The 24,246-nt window shown below is 46.3% G+C and overlaps 1 protein-coding gene across 1 annotated transcript in view; it reads right to left on the reverse strand.

Annotated features, from left to right (window-relative positions):
• The window catches only part of fid (class I SAM-dependent methyltransferase fire dancer), a 70,208-nt gene that overhangs the window by 21,681 nt on the left and 24,281 nt on the right, over positions 1-24,246 (reverse strand). Inside the window, exon 2 of the mRNA XM_089566655.1 lies at positions 14,301-14,650. Coding sequence (XP_089422781.1) covers positions 14,301-14,559 — 259 coding nt within the window. The 5' untranslated portion in view covers positions 14,560-14,650. The remainder of the gene's footprint in view (positions 1-14,300; positions 14,651-24,246) is intronic.

Consider the following 24,246-nt stretch of genomic DNA (forward strand, 5'->3'; position numbering starts at 1 on the left):
AATAATATTTAAACTAACTAGCTCCTCGACACTCTACAGAACACAAATCAAAAGAGCGGAGCGAGGGCAAACTGACGAAAAAGAATGACTGCAAACTGTCGAACATTCCCTAAATATGCCGACTTCGGCAACAGGAGAAACGTACTTAGCAGCCAGTTGCCATTAAGACGAAAGGTAAATTGAGCGTTCACACTTGTTATTGAAGTCACAAGTTATTTTAGTTTGCGACTCTCTGTGGCATTTTTTTTTCTGGATTCAGCATCTTGGGTCGTCATGGCAATAGTGTTTAGACGGGGTGCTTGTTCGCTGAAAATAATACGTTGCTGGAAGTTATAACTAGTGTCAGAGCAAGTAGGAAACGTGAGGATGCGAGGAATCGGTGCTAATTTCTATTTTTTTTTAGGACACTGTCATCTTAAATGTAGCGTTTTGAAGGACACACGCAGATATGGCATTCATTAGAAACGGAGATAATCAGATACAAAAACAGCAATGATTGCTGTGGTCTGATAGTAAGAGTAAAAACAAACAGCACCTGCCTCTCACATTTTATGTATTGCGTTAGTTTCTGCTTTGTTTATAGCTTTCATATCCCCCTGTGTGCGCTCAAAGTTGTCTCTTCCCTCTACATATAAAAGGGCTAGGCCAGTTCTTAAACTCGTGCCCGCAGTTAAGCTTGAATCCACACCTGTTGCACATGAACTGGTTGCTGTATCTCGCTGTCGTCTTCCAATGGCGCTTTGTCTCTGCACTTACATTTCGTTGCCTGCTTTATCATTTCGAGAGATGTTCATGACAATGTCCTGGGTTTTAAGGAGTTAAATAGCAGCAATGGTTATCGCCCCAGCATGGCGGCGGGTGTGGGGTATTCAGAAATTTCCTTCTCAATCTCAACGTGAAATTTCCTTCTCCATCTCACACAAAGGCACACGTGGGCACTCCAAAGGTCACTAGAATTCTTCAAAATTCTCCTTGGTTTTAATGACTGTTGGCTTATTGTGTATATTCACTTGAAGGGACAGTGAGGACATCTCTGTGCAAATATTGTTCTCAGTAAAAATTGATTCCTTGGCTCTTTGTGGCTACGTTCATATTTGTCTGAGAGGAAACAACCCATTATCGGCGAGAAACTTGGACTTAAAAATCTTCTCCCCGTTCAAATCAAACTCATGATGTCCTTACCGAAAACGACGGGCTGCCACCATTTTGCATTTAATGGCGGTCTAGCGTAGCCTGGGATCCTTGCCAAAAATACGGCGTCGACGTATGCATTTGACTTGCGAAATTGGCCGATGGTGGCGACATTTGTATTACGTTCTTTGGTCTTTCCTAGCTTGTAAAAGCTCCGTTTTCGGTAAGAGTGGTCTCTTTGCGATAAGAAAGCGGTGGCCTGTTGATTCAGACCAAGATACAGGCCAACTTCTATTCGTCCTCAGAGCCCCTTTAACGGCCCCCTCATTCCCGCTATTCTTTTCAGTACAATAGGAGCAGTTCAGGAAGTGAGAATGGCGTAGCGAGCGATGCCGCAATCAGAAAAAAAAAAAAAAAACAGAGAAAGAATGAACGAAAGAGAAAGAAAGGCTAAGATCGATCCTGCTTCCCGAGAGAACCCTCTGGTAACGGTCCCTGTTTGTCCTCGTCTAAATGCGGAAGTTCGCGGTCTCGAAATCTTCGCCACGCGTACAGCTTCAGTCGGCTACATACTGCTGCTCACTCAGCTCGCTGACGTCAGGATGAGGTGGAGGACCGCGAAGCGCTTCCAGCCGAGACTGGGCTCTGTGTCGATCGTTTTCGGTGGCCGATCGATTTCCGTCTTCCTGCACCGCGCCAGTGACACTTCGCTTTGCGCCAGCACGGCGCGTCGATTGGGCAAAGACCTGTCCCGGAAGCCCGTTGGCGCCACGTTTCTTGACAGCCTCAGTTCGAAAACTGATCGAGACGTCCTGCTTGCATTTCCGTGGTAGCTGTTTGCTGAAAAAATGAACTACACTTGCTGGCTGGTTTGTGAAATCGCTCGATAATACTTGGAGCCGTTAGACGTTGATTCGGAACGCGTTGGGAATAGCGGTAAGTCGATAGTCATCGTCAGGACTACCACAGCCAAGGCCATCACCACATCTATCATAATGGTCTTCATCCAGCGGACAGAGTATTTTCGCGTCAAAATATTCCCTACCAGTAGAACTACACCCAACCCTACCCCACCGCACCAAGTCACATGCGCAAGCTGAACTAAAAACGTTTTTTTTTTTTTGTCATTCTAGAGTAGGTCTCCGTTCCCTCCCTATCCACTGTGTTGCTTTCATAGGCCATCGGCTACAAAACAGAGTCTTGACAGCTGTTAAGTGGACGGCACATTAACTGCCGAAGAACTTTAGAGGGCTTTTATAGTATTTTAGAGAAAACTTGACTGCTTCACTGACAGCTCTAGCTCATCTTTCCTATCCACACGCCATGGAAAAGTGTGTAGTGCGTAATGGCCGGACCACGCTGTGTTGTCCGTCTAAAGTTTACATATTTGCAACAATTTTTCTGCGTAGATCCTATGCGCTCGTCGTTTTCGCTAGCCGGCGTTGTCGGTGGAAGGATTCGGCAAGAAAAAAAAAAGGTCGCGTTCCATTAGCACACTGTGTGTCTCGGCGCCGCATGCTTGGATCTACTCGCTATTAACTGCTCGATATTCTATCAAAAACAAAGAAACATAATCTTGAATTTATAAATTATCCTCTCCAGATACTTCCTGAAATGTGTCTGAGTGCTCAAGGCTTACTCCACTTCCGCCTCTGGCCTGCATGGGCTGGCATTTCCCACTGTTCGTACTCAATCTCGTCTCCTATGCGTCCACGCGTCAGCGAGACGACGCTAACTTCTGCTCGCGATAAGCTTGCAACTACTTTGCCACAAGCGTCTCTCGATACACGTGCAATGACAGTGCGAATATTCGACGACGCTGAATGCGTCGTATGCTTATACAAATGCTTATACAAATGCGCTTATATATGCTTATGCTTATACAAATGCTTATATGCATTTGCTTATACAAAAGTATACAAATGCTTATGCTTATACAAATGGCTTATACAAATGCTTATACAAATGCTTATACAAATGGCGCTCGTAGAGTCGACTGCGGCACCGTACACGTATAAATCCAGTTTGTTCGCTAACACGAAACGGCAGAAGGAAGGCAAAGACACCGCGAAACTTTTAGTGTAATGCGACGGTCGCTACAGCACCCTCATCCACATGTAACGAGTGCGTCAGGGCCACGCGGTGTGATAGCACGCAGCTTGTTTGAAGCGCCAACGGTGAAAGTATTGAAGGTAATTTGTGTACTAAATGTTGCTTGCTACGTGTTCCTCACTACATGTTTTTTTCATCTACAGGCGCGAAAGAGCGTTGGTGCGTTCAGCTATCCCTGGCTGCAGACGCTTCGGTCAAAATTTCCTTGTAGATTGGAGGACAGCTACTGGTTGCTTGCTAATTAGCTGCATCCTATCCTGGAAACTGGCGCCATGAATTTGCTTTAAGATATAGCGAGGCTGGTTCTGCTGACGTCGATTGCATCATTTTGTCTCGCTCCGCGGAGCGTTCTGAACTTTTCTGCAGCGCATGAATATGCAATAAAGCTTCTGCATACCCAACAATTCTGGACAAAAGTATTTTTGAACGGAAAAGAGTTTATGAACGCAATTTTTTTTCACATATTGTAAGATTTCACTGTGACAATCGATACAGACACAGACCTCTCCTCAGCAGGCTTGCACTTTTTTTTGCTATTAACGTTTGTGCTGTCATCAGAAATGCCCCCATCGGTTTTCTAAGGCAGTCCTAACTGCTCGATGCAAGCAATGGAAAAACTTTAAAGGAAAGATTTTACTACGAATCGGAAAAGTGGACGATTACGTACATTTCCTTAGCAGTACCTTACAATATCTCAGTTTTCAAAATTTTTGTCCAAGAATGCTAGATATGGTTTATTGACGCTTTAGCTTAATCGCTCACGCGTTTTAATCACGGACATACGTAATCCTTCTTAGCAACAGCGTTTTTCAATGTAACGATTACTTCACATTCACTTCTTAGAACGAAAATTCAAAAGAAACAACCGCGGAACTGCCGTGCGCAGGCACTGCCACGAAAGAGCTAAGAGTGGCGAATAGCCGACCCCCTTACGCTGATGAACGATCAAACAGCTTTGCATCCAAGCGAAGGTGGGGAGCTGCCTCGAGGGGGAAAGCCTCAGCCTGCTTAACTTGACTAGCTTGATTAAGTTCGTGTAAGCTGTTGCTTCATGCAGCTCTCTTGCACCTGCGTTTGTACGCAGTGGACCCTCCTTTGCCCAGCTTCTCGTCTTAGGCAGTCCGGGACTTGCAACAGCAACCGAACGAGAACCTTCGCGCGGCTTTTTACTTTAATTAGACTGCACAGTCTGCGGAAGAGTTGCCCGATAGGCTGCCATGTAGAGCAACTACAGCTGACCCAAACATACGTGCAGTTCAAAGTGAGCCTTCAGAATATTTTCACTTTCTTAATGTAGGCACTTGTCTTCCCGAGTTTTGATGAAACCAGATGGTCGCTCTAAGAAATGTGCGATCCCGTAAGTAAAATAGATGTTGCTGTTGTTTTTTCAAGAAAAGAGAAGGAAAACAAGGAGAAACGCCTATTTCGGATAAGAGAGGTGAAAGCGCTGCTCAAAGCGACCAGGTGTGCGTAAATTTATTTGTTTTATTATTTAATGACTTCATTACTTCATTTCCGTTTTGCTTTCCATAGTAATGTAGCTTTATCACAGCGATTCAAGGAGGAGCATCTCTGGCATCACGTACGCCTTTCAGTTTATATTGCTTGACTAAGCAATCTGCTCGGCTGCTGACCCGAAAGACGCAGGTTTGATCCCGGCCACATCGGTCGCATTTCAATGGAGGCGAAATGATAGAGGCCCGTGTACTGTGCGATGTCAGCGTACCTTAATGAACCCCGGGTGGCAAAAATTATCCGGAGTCTTCCACTACGGTGCCCCTCAAAGCCCGAGTCGCTTTGGGACGTTAAACCCTTTAAACCAAACCAAACCTATTTTTCGGTCAAGTCGTTTCTAGAACGTTGTGGTTCTGCAAGTATCTGCGCAGTTTGCCGGGATCTTGGTTATCCCTTTTCTCAAATATTTTATGCATAGCAAAAGCAACAACAGGGCTGACACTTTGCTAGGCAATCTTCTGCATAGTACTTCTTGTTCGGTTTATGGAAGAACACAACGAATAAAATCTTGCAACAACCTTGCCAGTTTTGAGGCCTCCTGGCGTCTCGTATCGACTGGTTCTCGTCCTCAGAGTTGATTCATTGATGAGAGAGCACAGACGCAGTTTCGGATGCGTCGTGCACTGAGACACTGATTCTTTTTTTTATTTTCCCAGTGAGCTAGATGCCGTTATGCCCTTTCGCATGCTCTCCTCTTGTCTGGCAGTGATAGCGCGTGAATGGCCCTCCGAGAAAATGGCCTTCAAGAAATCGAAGAGAAAGAGCCATACATTCCCGCCCTTCCCCCGATTTCCGTTCATTAAGTCTTGCGCAATTTTTTCCGTTCCTTTGCTGCTCTGTATGCGATTACTTGTTCACTGCACTTCGTTTTCTGATAGTGCTTTGCCGCGATTTGGTATGTAGTTTTGTACTCGACAAAACGAAACAAATACTGAGTGTAGGAGGGGGGAGGGTAGGGGAGGTTAAATGATTCCACTCGAGCGTCTCATGAAGGACGCATAAGCGTTTCCATCTGAAAGCAGCGGTCTGATTGCAAGAAGTGCGCTGCACGCAAGGAGCTTCATGGCAGGAATGCTCTTTCATTGGTATTTCTTCGTTTCGTGCACACTGAAACGTCATTCCTGTGGCTCCATCCGAGCCGATGTTCTCAAGGTATAAAATAAAAAAAAAATGTAAAAAAAGAAACGGCCATTGGTGGCTTGGCTAGTCTTCGATTCTTTTCCCCCTCCTCACACTCTGCAGACTGACGCCGGAAGATTGCCGAGAATTGCCTACTGCTTTCTTGATTTATTTTAAGACTCTCAAGGACAAGAACAAAATAGCTCCTCGTTGTTTACAAAATACCTTTGTTTCAGCGAAGAAGCCTTGCTCTATATTTATCATAAAACTCAGATAACTAACTTATATTTATTTACTATAATTAAGTAGCTATACCGTTTCTCTCGGTCAGATTAACTCGTTCCTTTATGTGTGGTTTAAAGCCGCCATATCAAGTAACAACTTCCCCTTGCATCTAGCTGCGTTCATTATAGCGGAGCTCCTAGATCTGACACTTACCGTGCAAAGCGCTCGCGGCTGCCGGCTTGCCGGCACTCGACGCTGGTTTCACATTTCATTCTGACTCGCTAAAGCCTTAATTTTCCTTATTTCCTAGTTTTAATCAGTCGAAAAGCCCCGGGGCGCACGCGGGCTCTTGTCGTGGGCACCCTTCTTGCGAAATCGTCTGCCTGCCGGCGTCTTTTTCTTCTGCTTTCGCATCTTCCATCCTCACCCACAAACGAGTCGATGCAACGTCTGCGTGAAAATGCTTATTAGGGGAGGATTAGACTGCGCCGCGAGGTGTGTAATTTCATTCGGCCTGTTCCAAGAAAAAGAGAGAAAGAAAATATAAAGCCTCGCAAATCAGGACTCCGCTTCTCTTCAGTTCTCTCGCGTGCCAAGAGAGAGGAAGTGAGAGAGAGAGTTCCCTAGCGAGCGAGCTAGGGAACCAACCACCGACGCTCGCTTCCCTGCCACTCAACCCCTCCGGCGACGGTAATTTGGGCAGCGCACTGCAGTGCGTGGCTTCGTTGGCGAGGGGCAGATTATGGCCGCCTCGGCTGAGTGCGCTGCGGGCCCGGCCGCTCCTTTGCTGGGCTCGATGTCGCTGGTGCGGCATCGAGAGAGGCACTGCAGGCCACTGCAGATAAGCGAGGATAAGGAGAAGGATGCCTGTGCGCGTCAGTCGAGCCCTGACTGGGGGTTTCTGGGATGGACTGAGCTCTGCGTTCAACACAACTTTGCGTTCTAGACCAGTTGGTGCGTGTCTGCCTTAGACGAAACGAGCAAAATGGTGGCATGCACAGGGTAGAAACACAAAGCAGTTGCTATTTAAGCTTTTCTTCATATTTACGTTGGCGTATACTTTGCTGAATTTATATCTTTAATGCCTTGCGAGGCACCAGAGCTACATATTCCGTTCTTACAGCAGGCAAGTACAACCGAAATTGAGGTCACCCTCTCCGTTGTCACAAAAGGAGAGTAGAAGATAGATGATAAGGGTTAATGTCTTATGGAGAAGTATGCCGCCTCCATCGCGCGGTTGGCGCATTCCGTACAGGCGTTGACGCATTCACAGAGAAGTTCCGGGGATTCTTTGCCAGGACCATATACGGCCGTAACGCGCGTAGAGTGGCTCACATGCCACTCGGTCTGCTCGTTTTGAACAGGCTTAACATTTCGGTTGTAGAGTCAATTTGTACTAGTGTGTATACAGTATAGGCGTCGAAAATATGGCGGCGGAAACAATAGCCATTGCCTCTGCCATGCAATGCACCTGCAGTAGGAGGACATTCTCAGTTCTGTTCAAACTACGGATAGCTTTGTGATGGCGGATTGCTCCGGTAGTTTGCAGCGACTGCTGCGGCTTAATTCTAGTTTTTAGGGCTATAATTGGTCCGGGCCGTATGCTCTAACGCAAATGAGCTTCTTATCTTGTCGCTGTATACCACGACGGTTTAGCGTTTATTGCAGCAAGCCCGCGTTTGCGTTGGAACAAAGAATTATAAATAATTAATTCTTAGGACTGAACGAAAAGCCAAAAGGAAAAAAAAAATATTGCTTGTGAAACTTGCGCCTAACAATTTTTTCAAGCGCACAAATGTGATAACTCCCGCTCCGAGAAATTATTGCATCCGTTAACGATGTTAAGGCGGTCTTCAGAGAAAACAGCGCCCGCAAGCCAAATGCAATCTATAAAATGACTTTCCGGACGCTTTATCTCGTGAAAATTTCGCAAAGAATTTCGCAAGGCAGCAGTGCGCGAGGTTGTAAAGTTTGTAAAACGCCTGGACTTTCTCCGTCTTCGGTTCATTGCGCAAACGAGAATGCGTGTTATGGTCTGCCGAGCAGCCCATTGTCAGTTGGTTTCGTTTACAAACGTGGAACCGTTCCTTCGGTAGGATGTGGCAATACAGGCTTAAAATTTGTAGATGTTGTCTACTCCGCAGTGGATAAAGAGGGTAGGCACGCGCTCAGCTAGTTGGTGGACGAACATGTTGCATTTTGTTAACGGCTTCTAGACCGAACATTCAAGTCTTTTGAAAGGACATCCAACTTCAGAAGAAGTCCTATTTGCCTTTCTTGTGCCATTACGATACCGCAACGCAAACTGTAGTGCTATATTTCAAGCTGCAGCTGTTGTACGAGAACATGATAACGTCGGTCTCTATCATCCTTCTTTTGGGTCAGTGCACGCAAAAAAATAAAAAAAGAACCGTTCGACGAATATAATCTTGTGCTTTTACAACCTGCGCAAGCGTCTTTAAGGAAAAAAAAAAGTCATTGTCTTGAAAGAATTGCCAGATATTGATTGAAATTTCACACTGCGTACATCTGTTTCTTTGTCTCATATCTGCGAATTTTATAATGATTGACAACTATGATCTTCATGGTAACGTATTTTGCGTTAGTGAGTAACTGGAGTCGAGTCAGTGAAAGCGTAATTGTAGTAACTGTCTTTTTCTGCTCTTAAATAAAGGAAACAAGATTGGTGCAAACTCGAGTAAGTTCTCCGAAATGTACCCTCTATGGGTGTCAAACATCCGTAGCGTCTTTCCAACATTTTACATTTGCCTTTGGAAAACGTGTTATTTATCTCGTGAACAGCTGACTATTGAGTTTCAGACTCGCTCGTCAGATCGAAGAACGCGTTACTTGATTAAACGGGCGAATCACTTTCCAAAGCCGCTCCCAAAAATGTCTCCAAGACAGTCCTAAATTGCCCCGTCCTCACAATTTTCCTATACTTCCTACTCTAATTCAATAAGGCGCACCCCGCACCCGCTGCGGTGTGCAAACTGTCCTTTGTCGTCCTTATTCTATTACACGACAGGCGCCGCCAGGCGTCGGCATTTTGTCACGCCTGTCTTAAAACCATTGAGGTTCGGTAGCCGCGTACTCATGCTACAGCAATCTTTTTTTTTTGTATTATTATTATTTCGCTGCGTCTTCGTCTTTGCCTGTCGTCCTGCAGTATGTGTGCGCTGTACAAATGGCCAGTAATTGTGCGTCACGGGAATTGCTTTGTTGCGAGCTCCTCCTTTTGTACGGCGCGGCCTTGTGCCCCTCCTGCGCGTCGCCTTTTGTAGAGGCGAGCACCGCGACTCTGAGGCGTCGTCGCACGCACCCTGGCGGGGGAGGAGTGCTCGCTGAAAGTCCCCCTTTGAAAGTCGGCGAGAAACACAAGCGGTCACAGAGGGCGTCGTCTGGGCCTTCTGTTGGCATTCCTCCCACGCTGTGTCGCCTTCTTCACACCGTGAAGAAGGGGCCGAGCCGGTCCCGAAACGTCGTGTTTTTCCTGTATTTTACTTGGTTGGCGTCACTTACCTTCTCCTAACATTAAATTTCCCAACCAGACAGACTTCTGTCGAATGTTTTCTTTTGAAAAAGAAGAAAGTAGGCCGCAAGTTCGAATACAACAGAAGAAGAAAGGAAGAAAGAAAGAGATAAAGAAAAAAAAGGAAAGGGTGGGGTGAGGTGTATAGAGACACTTCGTGGCACCATTGCTGTCTTACGCCTTCGTTTTCGTTTCTTTTTTTCTTTCTTCTCTATCTTGACTCTGTAGACGTCATCGTCTGACGTGGCGTAGTTCCGCACAGAAGGACAAGACGGAGACGACTGTCGGGTGCAGAGAACTAAGAACGCTATTTTTTTCTTCTTTTCTTCTGCCCTTCGTGGGCCGAGGAATGTGCTTCAGGACAGAAGCTCCTCGCTTGGAACGCAATAAAACGCTTTTTCGTTCTTTCCCTTTTGTCATCTCCTGGCTTTGGAGTTTGACGGAGGGGCTTCGGTCGGGCGAGGAAGAAAACGGGTGTTCAACCAAGAACAAGTAACAAGGGTTGCGCACATAAAATCCCCGCGCGCTTTCGTCGTCGACCGGAGCCAACAAAACTGCGCAAAACTTGCTGGCATTGCTGTATCAGTCCTCCAGACAGAGAGGAGATTCGGCGGTACATAAATAGATACAGCGCATTAGAGGCGGCCGCGGTAGGAGAGGAAGAAGCGTCAGTGACGCGACCACAGTGTGCCTCGAAACCGCGAAAACACACGCGAGCTTCCCTGCGATAAAAAGTTGAGCTTTTACGAGGCTGCCTTTGTAGACGAGGTTTGTTTTTCATGTCTCTTGGTGCAAAAGGCGTCGTGTACCAGGATAGTTGCCAGATCCTGCCTGTTGAGCAATTGGGCAGAGTACAGGCAATGAGCTTCTCCTGTCCTTGTTTCGAAACGAAGTAAAAGAAGACGTGAGGAAAGTAATGTCGGGTCTGAACGTGGTCTTTGCCTTATTAAAGTGCACCTACGCTGCACGAAACAGATATGGTTTGTGGCAGACTTAAAGAGGGTTAGTTTCGCAAACAAGATCGCAGTAAAGCGAATTTTAAATAAATCGTAGAAAGGCAACGGATAAGTTTTAATTCGCTTTACTATTTTCGAACTCTTGATAGAGTTTGCAGCAATCGTAATGCTCATCACCTCGGAATGGCATATAGCGGTCTGCGCTATACAGGTTCTATGGTGTCACATAACGAGAGGGTATCGCTTTGGCTTTAATTTCGCCCTGTTCTTGGCTCCTTCGCGCCAATAGGCAGCTAGGTATTCTAGCTCTTAAAGCGAGTGATGACCAAAGGCGCCAGAGAGGCATCGGTTCAACACCAAACCGAAGCTGACCATCCGCGGTGTGACTAGGTTTACCTGCTTTTAGCAGGCTAACCCTTTCTTGAGCTTTTGAATACGCGATTTAAAATTTTGTTTATTTCGTACAACCAACTGCTGCAAAATACGCATAAAATTAGTGCAATGTTTTGGATATGACAAGCCCACCTTCTTTCTATTGGATCTAATTCACGACTAGCTGTCAGAAACATACATTTTGATAACAGCTACATAAATATGCACTTTGTATAAATAATTATACACGAAGAGCTACGCCTGCTGCGGAGAAAATTACCATTTCACGCTTCCTGCACATCGATTTCATGCACAGCGAGAGTGACCGTAACAAGGACAGAGCGTCGCTATGGCTGCACGTGCGTAGCAGAGCTAACCCACAAGTGAGTCGAGGTGTAATGAGCCACGGCCATTTGATGTGTGCAGTCAAGCAGCCACAAAAGTAGTGCCGTACAGAAACACGGAAATCGCAACGTGCCCTGTTCGGCTTTCGTTTTTGATGCATGAATTCGTTCCTGGCGCTAATGAAAGAGGCGTTTGCTCAGGGAGCAAAGCGTATACCCAGGGAAGGCTGCGTGAAAACGGGCTGATGTAGAACGGAAATAAAAGCCACAACGAGTGCGCAATTAAATCGACCGGGAAGCGAGAAGAAAGAAAACAAATAAAAACTCAACGAGAGACTGGGCTGTTTTCATTAAGAGCCGTTCCGCATAGCAATCGATGACCTGAATTTAGGAAAGGGGAGCGATCGGTGCGATTCTCGCTGGCAGAAAACACGACGTTAATAAAAACCGATTGACTACCCTATCTCTAATAGAAAGAAAAGGAAGGAAGACTTATCATGAAATACGTTCAGGACTGCCTGAGTCGCTGACGTTCAGGTTATTTCATATAATGTCTTCCGTGGCGGAAGAAATAAGCGTGATTCTGGCCATTTGCGGAGGTGCTAATTCTCAAGACGACTGTGAGTCATGCCGAGTGCGCATGCGTTTATCATAGGCAATATAGGCTAGCATTTAGCCGCACAATCTTTCTGATAATATGAGTGATTTTCATAATGATATGGCAGCTGTTCGTAAGTTGCAAACAAAGCTGTAGATGACTTTCACAGAGGACACTGTCCAGGATTTTTTTTGCTTGCAGATCAAGCTTTTTACTGTGTTTTATCATGAGGGATTATATTTAAATGGCTATAGAAAGAATTCTACGTCTTGAAGCCAGGTAAAATACTTGTCCATTTTTGCCAACATTCTACATTTTTCTTCTCTTGTGAGCAGGGCTTTGCCTTCGCAAGGGTGTACGTGCGGCAGAGCACGCTTTACAAGCGTAGGTTGAAAAAGGTATAGGTTGTAATGTTTCTAATGCAAGCATTTGCAAAAGCGTCGCCTACTTTATTAAAGAGGCTAAAATACTATAAATAAAAATAGAAGAAAATGTACTACCAAGTTTAAGCCCTGTCTTGCAGAGGACTGCCACTGATTTGGATGAGACTGATACTTTATCGCTAAACTTTTTCATATGGTTTAAACTTGCGTTCTGTTTTTCGGATACTGCGACGAATTCGAACGTTGGTGCGCGTTTCATCTGTCTAGTACTGCTCACTGATGTGCCGAATGTGGTTTGTTATTAATGAGGGAAGGAACGGAGGGCAATGCGAAACTTTATGAGTCACGAAAAACTCGTGCCTTTAGGCGACAAGCGGTAGGAAGCGCTAAAGCTGAAATTGAGGGGGCAGTAAGCCAGGAATACGAGCAAATACCAGTGGCAAGCGGGGCTGAAAAACAATACATAATGGGCCATCCGCATAAATCGTGGGCTTATAGACCTGCGCTTCTCTTCTTTTGTATTATTTTTTTCCAGGGACTAGTGTCTAGAGCACAGCGTGGGATTAAAGTGGAAAACTAATACATGGAAAGATAATGAGAGCCCTTCTTTTTTTCTTTCAAGTCAAGGCTTACTCCAACAGACTTCGAAGGATTACCCGCTACACTGATGACGCACAGTGCGCTGACACGCAGAATGAATGCTTATTCGCCTTCACTGAAGTGTTCCTAGCTGAGACGCGTCTCTTTAGCGAGCATCAGTGATCCAATGCTGCTTTGAGAACCCTTGTTGCCAACCTCGTCCGTTTTCTCGAATGTTACTGTCCCATATCTTCACTTTCTCTGAGTTATTTTGCTTTTTTTTTTGCATCCACAATAGCTACACATTAGTTTTGTCGACATGATTATTGTTGTAATCCTGTAATCCTTCTCTAAGGATTACAGATTTTCTTTATTTTATCTGGAATGTCTCCTACACGTAGTTTTTTAACCAGACGTTCGACAAGAGCATATGCCGCGCCTACATTTTGTCTGCTTAAACCCGTTCAACCTTTAAGGCAGCCACAGCAGGATTGGGCACAACCTAAACCCAACTTGTAAATAACGCTATCGCACCTAAAAGCGCTGCGCTATTAGTTCTCGTGTCGGTTTTCGTGTCGGTGTTACCATGAGCGGCCAGGGCGCAGGCTCTCACCGATCACTATTTTTTCCTTCATGTGAGGAAGAGCTTTGCAAATTCTGCTCTTCTGTAGTTGTGGCTGCTTAAAGCTGCACAGTTTAGGCCTGTCAGGTCAGCTTTGTGGATGACTATGACGCTGAAGTCATATTTGTAGCCTTAGCTCTACGTCTCGTGGGATAGAGATGTTGTGCACGTCTCCGCCCTGGAATCGCGTGACCGTCTATTGATCAATAAAAAAGGAGCAGGAGTCGTGAGTCTGCCATATGTGACCATATAATCCAAGCCTGTTATCTGTGAGCCTGGGAGTGAACTAAATCAATACAGCTCCCGATGGTACAGCCTCAGTGAAAAGATTTCAGACCACATGGTTTGTTACTAAGCCGCACAGTATGCCACAGGGGGTGGAAATTTATTGGGAGCCCTCCACTACAGAGCCTTGTTTTCTCTTCCTTCTTTCACTCCCTCTCTCCCTTGACTCGAATCGTGATTAAGATGGACACCCAGGATGATGCCGTCAACCTACCTTTTTTCTTTAACCAATTTATTTCTTATTGTTATACTAGCCGCATAGTGCGGCAGTTATGGACCTCTCGTCGCCAAAGGCTTTGAAGGGTGAGCACTGTAGTTGTCACCCTGCATAAATTTGAAACTTGAGGGATGCCGTAAGTTCGCGGCTACACGGCTCAAAGGGAATCCTTATGACTTGGAGACTTTTTAGCAAATCAGGATCGGAATTTTTGGGAGTTACTGTTTATTCAGAGTGGGTATAAGAAGTGATCTTCAAAGACACTGCAGCTATGAGTGCCCACTCGCCAATGTTTATTAGCGAGACTCACCGACGTCGGCGACGAGGCTTCCCAGTTCGAGGTCGCGCAGGAACTGGTGCACCCGGGGCCAGAGGCGGGGCGTGGCGAGCCTCGGCGCCAGTTGTTCGTACACGTCGTGCACGTAGGCCTTCTCGAGAGCGATGCATCGTGCCCGGCGCTCCTGCAGCTCCTCGGGACTGCAGTTGCCACCACCGCCGCCACGGCTGCCGCCATCGCCACCGCCATCACCGCCGCTGGCTCCACCGCCGCTCTCACGGCGCAGCCGCATGTGGTCACCGCTTTAACCACTCAGCAGCCGCTGAAGCAGGACGCCACCATCCCGGACGCCGTCGACCGCGGTGCCCCAGCACGCCTCCGGCCTGGTGTGCGGAGAGGAATGCGTCCAAAGAGCGGCAGAAAGGAAAAAGAGATAGAGAAAGCGGAATTGACGAGTGAGTTAGAGAGGCGGGAAAGGGAATTTGTATTTCAGTTTTAGTTAGGTTTCTGACAAGGAAAAAAAATAGATGCAGTCAAACGACGCGGCTGCACTGGCATCAGTGTACTACTAGTAGCAGTGGTTTATTAATAAAAAAAATAGAAAAAGGAAGGAAAAGATGTTGCCAGCCGTGGCAATTGCTATCTAATATCTTAAGAATCCGAACTGCGCCCGGCAGAAATAGAGACAGGGAGAGGATAGCATGGAGAAGTACAGAAGGAAGCGATAGCGAGAAAAGACAGTGAAGAACTATATACACTATGCACACCTATCGAATGCACACCTAGCACATCAAGTTTCGAAATATTATGAGTAAGGGTGCCGAAAGCTTTACCACAGCTATCGAAAACACACACAGCGCATCAAGTTTCGAAAAATTATGACTAAAGGTGCCGAAATCCTTAGTTAAATAAATAAAAACAGCGCTCACAAAGAGTCCCCTATCAAGTGAAAATTAAGTAAAATCCGCGAATTATATTCATGCTAGTACAGTCGAAGAATTAGGTCTAAAAGCGCCAGAACAGCACCTCTTGGAAGTTCGGCAGTGGCTTTGAGTAAACACATTCATCATAAAGCAAGCTTTCCGCGTCCTACCGTGCCACTCTAATGACCTCCGATCCCAAAAGCACAAGAACTACGGCGTTACGGCGAGTGTCAAGCATTACTGGCAGAGGGTGACGTAAATTCTGATTAAGGCGATTGGCGCCACGCTCGAGCAGTACATGCAGGCGGAGTCAACAAGCAGTCACCTATTTCTGGGGATGCCTTTTATTGGCTGCCGACTAGCGGCCTCGGCTTTTTATTACGTCTGAGCGATATCGATTACAGCCCAAAAACAAACCCTATCGATCCGACCGGCCGTACCGCCGGTCTTCCCACGTGGGAACCTTCGCCACCGAGGGACAGCGCGTCGGGACCCGGTAAAGACGGCACTCTGCATGCGTGAGAGCGAAAATGAACACCGTTTGGCGCTCGTATTGATCTCGCGCCGAAGAGGGAGAAACGGGGAAAAAAGGAAACCGGTCGTAAGTTTGTTTTCCGTCGTAGGAAGACAGGCCACGGTCTTCCATTCATCGAATGAACCTTTTCTTACGCTTTGTGAATGCACAAAACGCGTCTTCGCATTGTGCCTTTCGAACGGTCGCTGCTACGAAGGTTTATTTTTTTATTTTTTTTTTAACGGTGCTACTCTGCATTTACGCAAATGAAGCGGCGCGTCTGTGTACGGTTGTTCCTCTTTCACCAAGGACGTCTCACGCGAAGATGGTTTAAGTAAAGGAAAGTACCATCTCCAGCAGCTCAAGGTTGTTCAGACGAGATGAATTTACTAAATTGTTCGCATACTGCACCAAAGATGCGTAAGGGTTAACAGCGATCAAACGTAAACTGCAGCAAACAACTCAAAACGCCCTGTACCAAACCCGAGCATGTACTCTCTCGAAGGTTGGCTTTCGGCTGACAGCGTTTAGAATGCCAATCGCATTAAGCCAAAAGCTACTTAATTAAGAATACAACAGTTGCACCTTATTAGTGCTTACTTGAGGGGCCGAAACATAGAGGTTACATACGAAAAAAGCATAAAAAAATTAAAGACGGCCCGTAGCCGACTATAGAGAGGTAAATGATATGTGTAACCTTTAAAAACGAAAAGAAAACAATGTATTGATACCCTAACAGAAATCAAGTGCAACTGAAGCTTTATCTCCTCGTCGAGAGCAGGTGTAAACATGAAATGCATTGCTGCAAGGGTGTAGCGCATTTTAGGACGGCTCACAGATGATAGTAACCCCAATAGGGCATTGACAAGGTTTATTGGCTGTCGAACGCGCCCCTGTCTTTGCTTGCTTTGGTTCTTCAAGCTAGGCAACACGCAAATTCTCCCTGGCTGCTTTCGCGTCTTGAGGAACTTTTGCGCTCTGTTTTTGCACTTTTGTGCTTTTTTTGAGCCGCTTTTCTTTGCTGTACAGCACGTTTTCCTTCCTCTGCCGCTTTTGATGCTTTGCGGGCCGCCGCGTTCAGTCGCTCCTTATTTTCGCATTGGGCAACGTGCACAGCCTCACGCACGGCGTTCGCTGTTCGACCCGTCGTGGCAATCACCCGCTCTTCAGCGGCCTTATCGACGAAACGTTCGGCCGCCTTCTCCCCTGCATCTTCGGCTACATACAGCCGCCGTTGGCGACAAAGGTTCCACTTTCCATTCATTGATTCAAACGACTCAACCGCACCGCCACTGAGGCAACCGTGTAGCTGGAATTTGTAACACTGGAATCAACGGATGTCAGATGACGGATACGAAGATTTACAACGCGTAGCTCGAGAGGATACCAGTGAGAACAAGTACCAGTGAGAACAAGGCGATGGCCGCGTAGTCTAAAGCGCAAGAAAACATAGCTGCTCTGTTTGCACCGAAGGAAGGTTCGAATCTCTATGGGGACTATAAATATGATGAAAGTTTTTTTGTTATGCTGCCTGCCACTCGGACAGAAAAGTTCGCAGTGATCTCAGATAGGCTCGGCTTCGCGTTTTTCTTTATGTTGGGATGATTTTCGACAGATTTTGCCGAGAATGGGAGCTTAAAACCATTTAATGCTTATGGACCCGGACGGCCCATAAAATGAAGAAAGCAAAAAAAAAAAAAAGTCTCTCAGGGTAACAGAGCAGATCCCAAGCTAAGGAAAACGTCTCAAACGCCAGTTGAAACGGTGTGAGGAATGCTGTTGCCAAAGTATGACCACGCTCGGTCAGGACAGGAGTAATCACTGCAAGAGAGCTTTGACTAGCAGTTGACGTAGGCTGATGATGATGATGCTTACAGCGATAATGAAGAAGATTGGGATTGAAAAACACCTTATATTAACGAGCACGTTTTGTACGGCTGATACTTCGAATTCATTGTTCTGATATTGAAATGAACCAAAACCAAACGAAACTGTAGCACAAATGAAATGAAAGACCTGATACTCATGCAGTTGAGTTCTGGAGGCTTGAGATGACTTGCATCATTTATATTACTGGCATCAATCATTTATACCTGTATGCAAGGTACACCGGAATAAATCTTTGTCGTTTGCTCTCTCGAGTTTAATCAAGGATTACAAACTAACTAACCCAGACCAAATGTCCGCTTTTTCGTCAACAAGCTACGTGCAGGTTTTATCCGAAATACGATGTGCTGTTTATGTAACTTACTTCCTTGATATATTGCTTTGCACATGAGTCGTCTTTAACAATCGCACAAGAAAAGTGCTGCACACGTAACAGAACAGGATTACTCGTAATCCACCTCTAATGATTTGCTAGCATCAAAATAGAAAAACAAAAAAGTCTGGTCGGCCTGACGACTTCATATATATATTATTTTCCCGCATAGAGTACAGAATGCATTTTATGCTTCTTCATCTCATTCGGAAAGCTGATATGTTCCGTCTCCCGTAGTATGTACTGTTATAGCTTCTCAGAGGGTCGCCTGAAAGTAAAAGGATTAGGGCAGCTAATACGAAGCCCGCAGTGATGTAATACATCCTACAATAGGCCATTGCACATCTTGGTTATAAAAGCCTCACCCTGGAGAAATTAGAAACCGCCGCTTACATGTGACGGAGCGAGGTTCATTGCACAAGCTACTGTGTGAGCTCTTACGAAACCGTCATTAAGGATCCCCATTATCCTGTGTGGCTTACTTGTTCCCAGTGAGATTATCAGCCGAATCCTACGCTGCCTATATCAAGGGTGGCCCATCATAAGGGTAAGATTATTTCACAAGGGATAGTATATCCCAACCATGTGGGAACGTCAGCACCAACTTCGAACTACTAATCATCGGTGGTGCCATTGTCGGTAAGCAGCCCTGGGATGAGCTGCAGATCATAGCCTCGGGCCCAGATCGGAGGCCTGTTTTTCATTAGAGCCTCATTACAGACTGAAGGTGGTTCTAATTCCACTGCATAATCAAAAATTGCATTGCGAGACCTCTCTTAACGTAATACCATTCACTGCGCCCACCTACTTTATTCTGACATACTTTGTGTAGCCTAGCGCTTCTTGGTCGCGGAAAAAATTTAATAAAGACCAAAACTATCATTCGCCTGCATTTATTATCTACTGCGACATTAAAAACTGCGCGATTCAATCATAAAACACCTTTATAAAATCGTTCACAAAATGGCGGAGCTCAATTTGTTTTCCTTCACTTGGTACTGTGTAGCCGGCGGGCGCTTCTTAGTACAAGCAGCTTGAGCGTACTTTTCACAAATCTTCCACGCTCTAAGTAGGCAATTTAGGGTTTAAAGTACATGAAACTTATTCCAGTAATGCGAAATTAGCCTTCCTGCCGGTGACAGCGTCAAATACTAGGGTGTTCTTGAAATAAATAGAAGTGTAGTGTGCCAACTGTGACGTCGACGTCAACCACTCCAACTGGGACCAGGTTCTTACCTTCGTCACCTACGCATAGAACACTGCGACGCAAACCACCACTGGATTCTCTCCCTTGTTTCTTCTGTACGGCCGCGAGCCCCCCTGCACGATGGACACTCTTCTTCGCTATCGGCCCGACATTTCGGAGTCCACGCCACTCTCCGACGCTGCCAGGTACGCCGAAGGATGCCGTCAGCTTGCTCGCTCGTTTACCACGCAGACCGAGTGGCAGCAAAAACATGTCCGCGACACTTCCGAGGACTCTACCTCCTATCCTGCCGACTCTCTTGTGTGGCTCTGGGTGCCTCCCACAACTCCCGGCCTGTCGCGGAAACTGATGGATCGGTATCATTGTCCCTACCGGGTTATCAAGCAAACCTCTCCGGTCAATTATATTGTTGAGCCCGTTGCACTCTCTCAGTACTTGCATCACCGTGGCCGCGAAACCGTCCACGTCAACCGACTGAAGCCGTACTACGACCCCTCTGTTCTTCCTTCCCCTTAAGACGCCAGGATGGCTCCTTTTCGCCCGGGGGAAACTGTAGTGTGCCAACTGTGACGGGTTCCGCTACCGCCATGCTCCGACACTACGCTGCGCCTGACGACGACGAAGTTGCCCCGTTCTCTTGGTGCTGGCTACGCCTGCCTACTCTGCCAGATCATACACGGCGGTTCGGTCTCTTGAGGACGCCTATTAAACGCACCCCTGCAGAAGAAATATTTTTTCCTCTCTTCAAGAAAGTTCTTTTTAATGCCTGAAGAAGTATATGAAGAATAATATATGAAGTGAAGAATTCTAATGAAATTACAACTCCGTAGAAGTGGCGAGATGATAAACTCTTGATCAGGCTAGGAAATAATAGAACATGCGCACTAATGTCGCTCCCAGTGAATACGCTGTGGAAGCTCTGCGGTTAGTATAAGGCAGAAAAATACGCGTTCAAAAGACCCGAACGGAAAGAACCTCGCCGTTTAAGGCCTGAGGCCTATCCTCCGCGACAACTTTTTCTGGCATTTGAGCGGGACTTGCGGAGCCGATACGCGCCCTCTATTCAGGCGCAGCGGCTTTTGGTCCCCGTTGTCAGTTATTAGTTTTTTTCGTAAACGATAGCATGTTGTCAATGTCCGCTATTTCAGGCACATGTCTAACACAGCTGCTAACTTTCCGCGTTGACAGTCAAGGAAAAAATGGTTTTCATGAAAACAACCAATTTTCCAGGCACGTATACACACAAGAAGCTTCAATAGATGGCGCCAGTTGCTCTAGAGACGGAAGGAAGTTACCGCGGAAAGAGCAACGCGCCAGCCGCGCAGCCGTGCGGCCCAGCTACATGGCGGAGTGGCGCAGTTTCGGGGGCTCCGCCCCCGGCGCCCTACCTTCACTGCCACGAAACGCTGTTGTCAAGTGTAGTAACCGACCGCATAAACATTTCTATCATTCGCAACGCTTCAAAATTGGCCGTTGTTGGATATTGGGGGTCCGGCTAGCCACATTTCCTTATCGCTATCACGTGAATTGCCTGTGCACAGACACCCGCCAGTCACGAGACGTACTCACGGCCTTCTCGTTTATTTCGCACAGATGGAACACAAAATTGCAAGGCTAGATGTTGAGAACATTGCGCAGCAGTCGGATTATCGCACGCAGATCTTTCTCCAGCAGACTCGGACTCAGTGACAAGCTAAGTTCACATCTTAAAACGTCATTTTAATCCTTACCGCTACACCTGTCATTATTACAGGTTTCATCGCTGTCCATTATTTGGTTTTCTTTTTCAGCCGCCAGCTCTTTTTTTTTTGGCCACAATGACTTCTCGCCGAATTTAAACACGGGTGGACATACCATAAAGGATTAAGTAGGGATTAAAACGTCACTCAACACTGTTTGTCCCGTAGACTGAGGGGAAAACTTCGGTGAGAGTACTGATACAGCTGCTTTTACTGTCGCCACGTGACACATCACTGTGCATTATCTGGTGTTTTTTTTTCATGCCGACAGCTCCTTTTTTTTTTTTTTTGCCACAATGACATATCGCCGAATTTTAACACTGGTCGACGTACCATAAAGGATTAAGTAGGGATTAAAACGTCACTCAAGACTATTTGCTCCGTAGACTGAGGGGAAAACTTCGGTGGGAGTACTGGTACTCCTAATATTACTGTCGCCACGTGACATCCTTTGACGTTAATCTACCCCTCACACGAATATTTTTTTTTCACTTCCTACTGTCATCCAAGCACAACAACAGTGGTCACTAATGGACACTCTCACGACTTAGTTTCCAGCAAGAAAACATTCGTGAATCATGCGTCACCGCAGTACGGGTGACCGATAATCGTGTAACCTTGTTAGTGCCGATGTTCTTCAAAGCATTAGCCTAGGTTTTATGTTCAAAACTTTCGGCATCTATTTCTCTCTACGTTCATCGTGAAGTAAATATTAGAAAAATAGAAAAGAAGGAAACAGAAAACAGCCCGGCCATGCCTCATCACGGATGGTTACTGCGGAAGGTCTCGCCTGTTTGCATTAGCGGCTTCGCTTCCGGGATTCTCTTCCGGCTTTATCTTCCGTGCTAACCTTCCGACCAACCAGGAAACGGCGGAGCAGTTTATACGCCTGGACTGCGATCGGCGCCGCCAACAAGAAATTATTAAAGGACGGTGACGAAAGTGTAACCATGGCTCATTAAACACGCCGTCCACAGTGTAGTCCTCAGATTACAATGCTTTTGCATAGGATGGTCATGTGTATTGTACGGTGGCAGAGCGATAACACGCTTGGAGTGTGTTGCGTCTTCAAACTTTCTTCTTTCTTGATCTGTTTTGAGAAACAGCGGGGAGGAGAGCTTGAAGACAAGCCGGAACCGTCTAGTAAGTGATCGATGCCCGCGAACTTTGAATCACTTATCTTCCCTGTGTTGTGAGCGAAAAATGAAAATAGGCATGAAGAAGACGACTTACGACGCACATCGGGTTTTTACCTCCGGGTAAAAACCGATACAGTTCAAATCTCTTTCTTTGTCTTCCCGTACGCGCCGGTTCCATTTTTCACACAGGGAAGCGACTCGTGAGAGGTCGTTTTTCAGATATAACTTTGATTTTTTTCTTAAGTGTGCAGCTAGCGCCCTCAACACCGTCTCTGCGCTGTTGTAGAAAAGTTTTTTGTAGCCATGTAGAAAACACAACTCAGCCATCTAATTAGGCAGATTGCAAGTGACGTCATGGGTGCCGTATATTATGAATGGCTTTTACAGTGCACTCCAGAGCAATTGAATTATGCGGACTTGATTAGCACGCAGACTTTTACAGACGTCCTGGTCCACAAACACGGCGATGGCTATGACGTCGGTACAAACCATGCATAATGGAAGATCCATAGAGGTGATAAGGAAGTAATTCCCCTTTAGCATCCACAAAAGCAAAGCCACATGACTGCAAAGAAAGCCTATGCAGCTTCCACAGCTGCATAGAGCGAGAAACGCAGCCGCGTTTCTCACTCTTCATCTTCCTCTCTCCACTCGGCGGCACCTGGCGCGACGACCTTCTCCCATTGGCTAGAGCTGGCGCGACGCTCCTCCGAACTTTTCCGACCCTCTTCCCATTGGCTGCAGCTTGCGCGACGCTCCTCCGAGCTAATCCGAGCTCACCCGAGCTACTCCGATCCAACAAGACAAACATGACAAAAGTCTTGCTCGGGGTTGGTACGCCTGGACTAGCGTTTTCGCACTTATATGCACAGAAACTAAATTCGTCCTGGTATAAGGTTCGGACCCGGGACCACCGTCGGTCCGTAGCAGTTGTTCTGCCACGTGAGCTAGCCAGGGCAGCTGGATATCTGTTGTTAGGGAGAGAAAGAAATGATAAACTACTTGAGGCGGGAATAGAGTTGGAAGTATGACCATCTGAAAGTGCGGCGCCGAGCCGCAGGTTGTAAGCGCCCAGCGCCGATGCCCGCTATCACAAGGATGCATTGAGCTCTATGTGTAAAAAAAAATAATAAATTCTTGCATGGAGAGGTTCTGGTGAGGAAAATTCAAAATGCGCGTTATTTACTCGCCTCCTTTGCGGTGGCAGTCTATTCTCTAGATGAACGATAGGTAGCGTGAGAGAAAAATTCCTCGTTCCCGGAGCGTGCGTCGCACCGGAGTCCTTAACTACAAGAACGGAGCCCAGTCAACGTTTGGCGCGCCTACGCGCATGAACTTAATTCCTTCGGAAGGAAAAAATTAAATAAAGCAGTGTCCGCAAGTACATGTCGACTGGACTGCTTGAGAATGCTAGACGACGAGCGGACGCACAAAACGGCAAGAGGGAGTAGTCTGGCCTGAGCGTTGCCGTCGCAAAAACTGTGATGGCGGGAGAAAGATATCGATCGCTAATCTCTTGAAATGGGAAAGGAAAAGTGTCACATATTTGTTCAAATTAACCGCGTATAATTTGCTCTCCTCATCGTTACTGGATTATAGGCTACGAAATTGCTTTCTGCATTGAAGAAAGGCATGCAAGATTTTCACTTTGAATAGTTTTTCAGTTACTGCATCTAGCAACAAAGCACGCCGCTTATTCATTGCCCCTGGCCTTTGTAGAATGTTTTGCACGTAAATGTATTACTTTGAACAGGTAACTGCTGTGCCACTTTATATAATCAAGGTTCATAACAGTTTGTGTGCAGCGGCGCTTGAGAAGAGCGAACGGCGTGGTGCGCTAGCGGTGTAAGGGCGCATTTATAGTCGGTTGCTATATGTGACGGTGAAACGCAAAAGAAAAGCAACAACAAGAAAGCATAAACGTGACATTCGAAGGGAGAGGTTTATGATGGTATAACGCACTGTCGGCCGTTACAGTGGAGGTAATCCCGTATATTTTATGGACAATAACCTGAATATATGCCAGCATAAGTTTAATGCATATATATATTCGAAGACCATGAAAAAACAGTGGAAGTATACAGTAGGTTGCGACGACCACAGAAGCTGGCTATAGATGAAAAAAAAAAAAAAACCAGCAAATATTTCATTTCTACGTTGCTTACTTTCCTGTGCCATTTTTCCATGAAGAGGTACT

This window comes from Amblyomma mixtum, chromosome 1, assembly GCF_055824585.1.
Source record: "Amblyomma mixtum isolate Tamu chromosome 1, ASM5582458v1, whole genome shotgun sequence".
Taxonomy (NCBI): Eukaryota; Metazoa; Arthropoda; class Arachnida; order Ixodida; family Ixodidae; genus Amblyomma; species Amblyomma mixtum.